This window comes from Rhagoletis zephyria, unplaced genomic scaffold, assembly GCF_001687245.7.
Source record: "Rhagoletis zephyria isolate East Lansing unplaced genomic scaffold, Rhagoletis_zephyria_1.1 Rzeph_scaffold_00567, whole genome shotgun sequence".
NCBI classification, from domain to species: Eukaryota; Metazoa; Arthropoda; class Insecta; order Diptera; family Tephritidae; genus Rhagoletis; species Rhagoletis zephyria.
Genome location: NW_016157651.1, coordinates 26,319 through 36,757, shown reverse-complemented (window position 1 = coordinate 36,757; position 10,439 = coordinate 26,319). Strand labels below are relative to the sequence as shown.

The 10,439-nt window shown below is 32.3% G+C and overlaps 2 protein-coding genes across 3 annotated transcripts in view; one reads left to right on the top strand and one right to left on the bottom strand.

The window, feature by feature from the left end:
- Positions 1 to 5,711, bottom strand: part of atk (artichoke) — a 34,633-nt gene extending 28,922 nt beyond the window's left edge. Inside the window, exon 1 of the mRNA XM_017612674.1 lies at positions 5,632 to 5,711. The gene's annotated coding sequence lies outside the window, so the exon portion shown is untranslated. The remainder of the gene's footprint in view (positions 1 to 5,631) is intronic.
- On the top strand, positions 1,824 to 8,602 carry Tdh (L-threonine dehydrogenase). 2 transcript variants are annotated; one of them, XM_017612676.1, is made up of 7 exons: positions 1,824 to 1,898; positions 2,162 to 2,303; positions 4,677 to 4,926; positions 5,383 to 5,509; positions 5,684 to 5,831; positions 6,615 to 6,720; positions 8,124 to 8,602. In XM_017612676.1, the coding sequence occupies exons 2-7, from the start codon at positions 2,165 to 2,167 to the stop codon at positions 8,443 to 8,445; spliced, it is 1,092 nt and encodes a 363-aa protein (XP_017468165.1). In that variant the 5' UTR covers positions 1,824 to 1,898; positions 2,162 to 2,164; the 3' UTR covers positions 8,446 to 8,602. The 2 variants fall into 2 exon arrangements, with proteins under 2 accessions (XP_017468165.1, XP_017468166.1); XM_017612677.1 differs by having other exon boundaries at positions 1,831 to 2,303.
- Positions 8,603 to 10,439: the final 1,837 nt, after the last annotated feature.

Below are 10,439 nucleotides of genomic sequence, written 5' to 3'. Positions count from 1 at the left end.
AATTGAGCAATTGTCAAAAATCTTCCTTTTTATCAAAAAGTTATTTACCAGGGTGTCTTTGAACTAATGATTGGTACTGAGTTAAAGAATGCACACACATAAAAGATTGCAGCCTTTTCAATACTCATTCAGTGTTAAACCTTTTTTTGATTGGGCATTGGTTTTTTCAATCTTGCTATGAATATGTTGATGTGTGAATTCATAACTGCTTTGAGAGAATGGAAAATTCAATAATTTTAAACCTCAATCCTAAGCGAAGAATAAGTAATGAAAACTGGATAGAAACAAATTGTTGATTTAAAATTGAAAATGATTTCACACTTACACAGCTCTGCCCGGAACCCATATGAGGCTGATATTGAAGGCGGTGCTAATATCATCTACATCTGCTAGGCATTCCGGTGCAACCTTTGATCTTAGTATTACCGCGTTCATTGATTTGATGATATGGTATTAATCGTAGTCTTTGTTACGGCATGTGTATTAAGGTACACAGCCACCTCCTTTTATAGCTACAACTTCTGCCTCGTAAATGCTGCTGTGGTCCGGAACTCGGGCGGATAATTCCAGTTCTAATTCTTTAGAAAAAAACTCCGAGCCAAAAACTAAGTTTCCCCATTCTCCACGATCTTGGTATTTCCCACTCTCTTTTTGACGGGATGTTCATCTTAAAGAGCCGAAAAAATATACCCCTATCTTTTTATTTTGAAATCAAAAAATCTTTAGAGGTCGCTGAAAGGGTTGAAAGTATTTTATATGAAAAAAAACTTTTCATATTATTTTATTTAACCATTTTTTCCTAGTAGCTAGTATATTTTATAGGTCCGCCAAAACCCCTAGAAAATGCAATCGGGGTAATAAAAAAATCGTTAGTATTAAAAAAATGGGTAAATAAGCAATTGGGTTATTGGAAGTCTTCTGAAGAGAACCAGAGTTTTCCGATCGAAAAATATTGCTTTTCAAGAATTCTCTACCATTTCACCTAAAACAGGTTTTTCCCCGTATAAAATACATGGAAAAATTTGAGCGCATTAAAAAAATAAAAAATAGAGGCATATTTATTTCGATATAGAACAATTCTAGGGGGTGAGAGCATTAAAATTCCAACTACTTATTTTTGACCACCCTAATGTACATACACAAATATGTATATTAAAAAACCGAATTTTCGCGGCACACCATCAATTTTATTTAAGGCATCACGCGGCACGTGTATCAAGAATTCCGGCAAAAATTACGTGGATATAGAAATACATAAAATATGTCATAGTCACAGCACCGTTTGGCTTATTGAAGATCTATGCGAAATATTATAGACATATCCCCCGAAGCCTTTCTAAAAAAATTAACAAATAAAAAAATTCATATAAATATAGAGCAAATAATGATGCGACGCGTTCGAGCACTCCAATTTCTCATAAACAAGCGTGTGTGCGAATATACATACATACATACAAGTATGTGCATATGTATGTATGTCTCGAATTGTTCCTCATTGATTTAAATGTTTGAACATATTCATGCATATATCGTCGCCTGGGTAAAAGATTGTCGTATGTTACGCACGTTCGTATGACGCTTACGGCAATCGTTTACCCAGTCGACGATATGTACTTATGCATCTCTAAATACTTTTTGTTGTTACGAGCAAAATTGTTGAATCTTCCACACAATGGCGGCAACAAAACAAAACTTAGATATTTATTAGTATGTATTACATTTTTTATTTTTATTTTTTTACTTGAAGTCACAAATTTTGCCAGAACAGCAAAATCAAGAACGGCAGCTGTCGGGTAGAATAGTAAACAGAAGTCAGTGGATAGCCACACATCTATGTGTTGGCCGGTGAAATTTAGAGAAAGCCGGATCACGAAAAATTTGTTGCTCAACACATCAAAGTACTAAAGAATTTATAGAAAATTATATAGAGAAAATCTAAGGATTGAGTATTAAAAAGGCTTTAGATTTAAAATATACATAGTATAAAAAGTGTTCCACACAATAATTGGATAGAAATAAAAATTTATAAACAAGAAAATAAGAAAACAAAAATAAAATAAAATATAAAATAAAATTAAAAATAAAAATTTTTAACGAAAATCTGAAACTTTAAATACTTTATTAAATTTGAAATTGCTAAAGTTGAAATTTCTCCTCCAAGAAAATGCTGAGAAAGTGTTTAACGACTTTCGTGCAAAATAAGATCACTAATAATACAGCGTGCCTAACGCCAATCGTCTGTCAGGCGCTAAATAAACGCGCTCAGCATAGTAAAAGTCGACCACCGAAAATTTTGATAACCGGTAAGTCAAATACATAATATTTTCGGAGCAACAACAATAAAATTGGTTATTACTGTATAAAGAAATCGCGCGGTGCTGAAAATTTATATTTTTTTATCTACACAAGATTTTCAATATAAAAAATTAGAATACATAAATAAAAGTAAAGTTTAAAACAACTAAAGTTCACAAAACTCTACAAGGACATTTGTTAAATCTTTTTTCAGACCGGTAAAACACGCGTGACATGACGTGTGGAAAAAAATTTTGCTGCCAATTTTTTCGTTATTTTTAACCTTGAATGCTTAGACGGAAGACTTGTGTTCTGATACATGTAGATTAAACAAAAAAAAAAAATCAAACACGTACATATATTTTGATAGTATTATGGATCCAAAATTGTGATATTCGCAAAATAGTTTTACAAATTTTCGATGAATATTAATTTAGAATAACGAACGAAGATAATAATACAAAGCTTTCAAAATGAATTCTGCAGGTTGCATTCATTTAAAAACATGAGAGAAAGACGCCTGATATGGCTGATATTGGAATATGCCAAATTTAACTTTTTATGCTTTGCATTTGTTTTAATTTATAGTTTTTCGGATAAAAATATTTTTTGCCAATATTTTCTCTTTAATTTGAATCAAAAACCAAATTTTTTAAAATTGAAAAAAAACTATAAAAATTAAGGGATAATAATTTTAAATCGTTCAAGTAGGAAACTACAATTTCAGTTGTAAATAAAAGTAATACATATAATATTTTTTAAAAAGAATTTACAAGATTTAAAAACAACAAGTAATTTTTAAGTTAAAAACAAAACCGACTTCGATTGTTATATAAAAATTTAAGAGCACTGTTAAATTCTGCATGATGAAATGATCGGATCTAAACCAAATTAATATGGGATCGGAGATACCGGAGATAGAAAATAAAGAATTATGGAAATCGGTTAACGTGGTTAAAGTTTTTGAAAAAAAGTTAAATATTTTTATTTTGGTCTTAAAGGACCTTAATCTACAACTAAAATCTTAAATCAAAGCTTCCCAAAATTCATCAAACTATTTCGAATATGTACATATACATACATATGTATGTTTGCACATTAGGGTGGCCCTTAAAAATAACAACATGTAATGTAAAGGCATTCACAAAAATTTCAAAATTGGAAAATAATTTTTACCGATCTCGACCAGGATTTGAAAACATTAAAATATTAAAATTGGAACAATTTGACATATTTTGTTATCAAAAAATTAAAAAATGCGTTTTGAGCCTAGAAAGTTCATATTTATTCTCTACTATACCTGAGTTTCTTGGTATTTTTTCAAGTTATTTTTTTTTTGTAATTTAGTTTTCACGAAAATGTTAAAAATGCTGCAAATTAGTATTCCGAAATAAACTAAAAAAAAAACCAGTTTTTTGGCGCTTAATATTGCATGATGAGTCAATTTGGCGATGACTATGAATTTATATGAATAGTTTCAATAATGTGCCAAATTTATCAGATTTTTCCTAGAAAGGTAAACCACTTACAATATTTTACGAATAATTACATTTAATGAATAATTACTTTTGTATGTAATTTTTTAAATCAATAATTTCTTTCGAAATTCAAAGTTTGCTATTTCAAAGTTTAGCACGATGCTCAGTGCAATATGGTTGACAATTTTAAATACACTCGTAAAATCAACGAGGACGAGGAGGAACTTTAAACAACTCAAAAAATTACCTATTCATCCTGTGAATCAAAAAATTTTAATTATCTTAAATTCTAAAGAAATTTCGTATTTAATTTGGTACCCATATTTTTATTCTACATTGCGTTGAATTTTTTAAATAATTTTTGGAATTAATTATATGTTTGAAATTACAACGTCCTTTAAAATAAATTCTGACGTCAGAGAGAAAAAATAAAAAACGCCTCTTTAAATAAAAAACGTAGGTTTCAAACCCATTTATTTATTATTTATTTTATGGTAGGAGAGCTTCTCAAACAATATAGATGCAATTTTCTCAATTTAGGTTGTCGAAAAGTAATGAATATCTAAATCCCGAAAATCACGGTATCGTAAAAAACGAAAAAATTAACAGCTCTAGTAGCGACCCATAAAAGTTGTTTTACAATTTTGAAATTTTCGTTGAAGTCCTCATTTAGTAAATAGAACTCATTAAAGGGGTGGCCCATACAAAATATTGATTTCCATATTTTTTAAAGGATCACCCTAATGCACATAATCATTTTTTGGAAAAAAGGTTTCCCTCACGACTTCAAAGATTTAAATTAGCAAATTATACAAAATCTAAATTAGCAAATTTCTATATTTTACGCTTTGCTGCTTTAACTAACTAAGTAGTATCCTTAAATAATACGCTTTTCTTTCTCAGGTGGTCTCGGCCAACTAGGCATCGAATGCGCCAAACGCTTACGCTCCCAGTATGGCGATGAAAGTGTCATACTTTCAGACATTGTTAAACCCAGCAAGCAAGTAGTGGAGAGTGGACCCTACATATTTGCTGATATTTTAGATTTCAAAGGATTACAAAAGATCGTAGTTGATCATCGCGTCGATTGGCTGATACATTTCTCAGCGTTATTGAGCGCGATAGGCGAGCAAAATGTGCCGCTGGCGGTGCGGTAAGTGCTCCTCATAACTGGTAAAATTAGCATGCCAATAATATGGCTGCCAAGTACGGCTATTTCTGAATTCTTTTTTTTTTGTCAATGCACTGTTTACATTTCTTGGATTTGTAAGCTTTTATTTTATTTGTCTGCGCGTTGATTATATGTCATAATTTAGGAAGACTTTCACTTAGTCACGCAAATATATTACCAAATACTTGTAGAAGTAGTTACTCGCGTGTTGTTGGCAATTTAATTTCATGTCGTCTGCTCACATGCCTACGAACGTACATATGTCACTTGCATTTACTGTACTCGTATGCCACTTGCATTTAATACTATGATTTTTTTTTTGCAATTTTCTTTGGTTCCCGAAAAAGAAATTGTTTGCACCGGCGCACACGGTATTCATTTAATTGTTAAACATACATATGCTCGTAAATACATAATTTTGTTTCTACCAAAATTCAGCGTCAACATCGAAGGTGTACATAATGTCATCGAACTTGCCAAACAGTACAATTTACGCATTTTCGTACCGAGCACCATTGGCGCATTTGGGCCAGACAGTCCACGGAATCCTACACCAAATGTGACGGTGAGTCGTTATTAAATGCAACACTTTCTATTTAGTTTTCTTTTGTTAAAAAAAATGCATTTGCCAAAGGTTTTCAAGCTCATGAAATATAGCATGTACATATGTACATGTATTGTACATACCTTATAATTTTCACTTCCGTTTCCTTGACTCAATTCACCTTTCATTTCATAGATTCAACGTCCACGTACTATGTATGGCGTGTCGAAGGTGCATGCCGAGCTAATGGGCGAGTATTATTTCCACAAGTTTGGCTTGGACTTTAGGTGCTTGCGTTTCCCGGGTGTAATTTCTAGCGATCCACCTGGCGGTGGCACCACTGGTGAGTACTGAATAGTATGGAAAGGAAAAGTCGATCACTAAACGATCAAAAATTTAAGATAATGAATAAAATATAATAATTAAATTAAAATAAAATAAAACAAAATAAAGTAAAATAAAATAAAATAGAATATACTAGTGTCTAATAGACAAAAGAGCACAAAATCAAAATTTTGTTACAATTTCGCACAAAAAATATTTATGCAGTTAAACAATAAATTTCAATTATGCACAAAACAAATGCACATATACATATATATGTATGCAGTAAAGCTCCATTCATCATTGATCATAATAAAGAAAGTGTATCTTTTGCGATTGTTTTCACTTTGTTAAATGTGCAATTTCCCCTTTAAGTATCGCAATTTTCAATAATTGAATAACAGCGGGAAGGGCAAAAAGACGGACGCTTATGGCTACGAAAGCGATTATGTACATTGAAGATACGGCGCATTCACCAATTTACCGCACAATGAGTTTAACCCAGTTCAATTAAGTGAATACGAGTAATAGGCGCGAAATAGAGAAGGAAAAATATATTTCAGGCGCCCTTTGTTGAAAACGAACAAAACAAAGCCATGCAAATGTAGAATCAAAAAAAAAAAAAAAATACTTAAAAAATAATAAAATAACATACATAAAATATAATAAAATTTCCTAAAAATAAAAATCGAATATATTGTAATTAGTATATCGAAGAGACAAAAAAAAGATTTACAAAAAAAAATATATATATATTTTATGAATTTTCTTTTCTTTTGCTCTTACCTTCTCTTCCTTTAAGATTACGCTGTCGCCATATTTCACGAAGCATTACGCACTAGCAAATACACTTGCTATTTACGCCCTGATACGCGTTTACCGATGATGTACATTGAGGATTGTCTCAGGTGAGTCGAAAATATTTTGAGTAGACTAGTAATTACATGGTGCTACAAAAAAATGTCATGAAATACACGCAAAACAAAACCTAGTTCAGGTTGTAGGTATGAAAATAGGTCCCGTATAGTTCCTGAACCCTCCATTTTGATGCACTTATCTATTAATAGCTGGACTATTTTGCATCCCATTTGGAAAATCGATCAGGTTTTGAAAAGAGGATTTATTCCTTTAAAACTACGTATAAAAGTATATTATTAAACTTGCCATGTTGGGAGTTTTCATCGGTTAAATTTTAATGTGCCCCTATTATTCTTAATTTTTTGAACTTTGATCATCGCTAATTTCAAAAATTTCTATGCCAAATATGTGGTATTTATCTATAAGAAAATTTATTTTCAAATAAACTGACACTGTCGAAATAGAGCAATTTAAGCAAAAATAAGGCATTATGTGCAGATTCTTTGAGCAGTGTAGCTAAGGAGTTCATCAATATTTACTAAAAATTATTGTTCGATTTCTAAAATCGGATGGAAAATAGTTGAGCTATTAATAGATGAGTGCATCAAGTACGTAAATGACGTTTTTTTTTAAATAAAAAATGGAGGGTTCAGGAACTATACGGGACCTATTTTCATCTTGAACTCGACCATGCTACAACCTACACCAGGTTTTGTTTGGAGTGTATTTCATGACTTTTTTTTTGTAGCACCGTCTTACGAGTGTTTTCACAAAAATTATATTAAACCAAGACATGTTTGTTCACAGCAGCATATCTGAATAATTTTTAATTGAAAAAAATATTAAACAATTCAAAATTAATTTACATATCTGCGCCGTTCAATTTAAGTAGCTCAAGTGACTTTAGGTGTGATTTTAAATTAAAAAGTAATCAGTTTCCCTTGATATTTTTTTTTATTTTCAACAATTAAAAAAAAACACAATTCATGTACATTTTTGGTAGAAGTTATAGCTATTTCGGAGATCACCACATCTCCTCATCACACTTCTTCAACTGGGATTCGATCCAACGACCCCAGCCGCCATAGGCAGCAGTCTACCCACTGAGCTAAGTTCGCCACGTAAACTGTTGTTGCTTTTTACACGTTTTCATTTGTTAAGCCAACTACAATCAAGCGCAGCTATTCCACTGCTATTTAAATGTCATCATTTGGTATGTGCTAAAAATAGAATTTTTTATGTTTATTAAGTTTCTATTAAAAGGGCTTCCTGAACTTGAAGTTTCTAGTTAAAAGTTAAAATATTGTTTGGGAATCGAATAAAATGCTGCTTTAAAGGGAAAAGGGCCTATGCCGATTGAGGCTACATTAATTGAACGACACGGGTATGTTAACGATTATTTCTCACCCACTAATAATTATCATGCGCTTTACCAATCTACATATCCTTGCAGCGCTCTGCATACAATTATGTGTGCCCCTTCGGAGAGTTTGAAGCGACGCGTCTACAATGTTACAGCAATGTCCTTCACACCTGAAGAGCTGGTTGCTAAACTGAGCCGTCATGTTCCAAATTTGCAAGTCACCTATAAGCCAGATGGACGGCAAGCGATTGCTGATTCGTGGCCGCAAGTTTTCGATGATTCTGAAGCACGTCGCGATTGGGGTTGGCAGCATAACTATGATTTGGATAATTTAGTAGATTTTATGGTTAAGGATGTGCAAGAGAATTATATTAATGTGGAAAATGCAAAAGTGCGTGCTTCTGTGGGTTGAAAGCTGATTGATATTTAAAACGCGATGAATTATTAATGTTCATAAAGTATTTTTTAATTGAGGAAATCTCAAAACTTTCTTGAAAAGGTGTATTTATAAATTTCTTGAAATGGTGCATTTATAGATTTACAAGTAAGTAAAATAAAATAATGAGGCTTTGAATTTTATACTTGCGTTATTAATGACTATTAAAATATCGTAGATGAAGGATTTTGATATAGGTAGTGCCGGAAACTTTCACAAATTTATTTGTATTTATTTGCTATTTACTATTAGAAATCATTTTCTGGCAATTTTTCTAGATTGCACTCAGCCACTAAAACAATTGCTATGAACACAAAGTGCAGGCACATATTGAAGTAAGATTTACATTATATTCGAAAGAAAACATGCACAGCTGAGAAAACAATTAATTTTAGAACAAAACTCTGAAACAATTTAACTTTTTCTACAATATGTATAACTAAAAGCAACTAAAATTTTCACACACGGAAGGGGAAACTAATGACAAACGACCGGAACGGCGGAAAAAGTTTGACAGCGGCCAGAGTTGCATTCGTGCGGCAAAGTTAAGTTCTAATTAATAAAAAAAAAATACCAAAATGACTCACAAAAAATGTATTTGGTTTGACGCGAATTATGTATCATTTTGTTTGATGAAAATCTGTGGATCGCACATTATAAAATGAAATCGGGCAAAATATTCTTCTACTTAATATACGCGCAAGCTTCACCAACAGATGTCGCCATTACTCAGTTTACCCCGCATTGTACATAAAAACACAAAATGCAGCTCTGTGCATAGTCAAAGTTCCGCCGCCATTTAACCGCCTTGCTCAAGTTTCCGCGACGCTCGTGAAAATTTTGTGAAAAATGTCAATTCTGTGTAAAATATGTATTACTAAAACTGTAGCGCTTTGCTAATAAGTTTATTGTAAGTGTTTTCTCTCGCAAATAAGTGAAATATTTGTCCGGGCATTGTTTCTTATGTGTTTTCACTAGAGCTGCGGTAAGCGTGGGAGGGTAGCATGCAAAGGCTCTGAAATATATGTGTGTGTGTGTAAAATAAGTGCTGCAATGTGCAAATAATAACACAGTTACATTTAGGCGCTATCTATTGAGTAAAGGTGAGTATTTTTTTAAAACGAAATATAGTTAGAAAAATGTATTGCTTCACGGTCAAAAATTTGAGTTTAATTTTTAAACTGCGCTAGGACTATTGCCATTTTTAATCTTTTGTAGTTTACTTTTTAAAACAGTCAATAGTTTTAAGCAATTTTTAATATATTATGGTTTAAATTTTAGTCCAGGCAGCCGAGAAAATGATGTTTTGCTATGAGTGGTTTAAAACTAAAACCAAAAAGTTCGTGGTTTAAAAATCAAACCAAAATGTTTTAATTCTAGTTTCTAGGTTTCATATATAGAAAATTTGGCTTAAAATCTAGGCTTATGAACTGACGACATCAACACAGCGAAATGTGGTGTTGATTCAAACTCAACATATCGTCGTCTGGGTAAAAGATTATCGTATGTTACGCACGTACGTATGCCACTTACGACAATATTTTACCCAGGCGACGATATGAAAGCACATTTACATTCATGGCTGTTGCTGAATGTGCAAAGATGCGAGATACAATTGGTTGCTACCTCCTAACAAGCAGAGGGGCGGAGGAAATTAATTTGAAACGACCGGAAAGGCGGCAAAAGTTTGACAACACTCAGAGTTGCAATTGCGCTGCAAAGTTACATAAGTACTAATAAAAAATATCATTATAACTTACAAAATCTTAGCTCAGTTGACGAAAACATTTTGTTGTATTAAAACAGAGGTGGGCAGCTTCTGCAGAGGATTTTCGTAGTTGTGCGTGCAATTGATGTCACTGTGTGCGTACGAACAAGTCGTGCGGTTGAATGAAGCTTTCGCTGTCTTCCCAAACAGAGCGTGTATGTTAGGAATGTTAATCCCGGGATCCCGGGATCCCGGTCTTTTT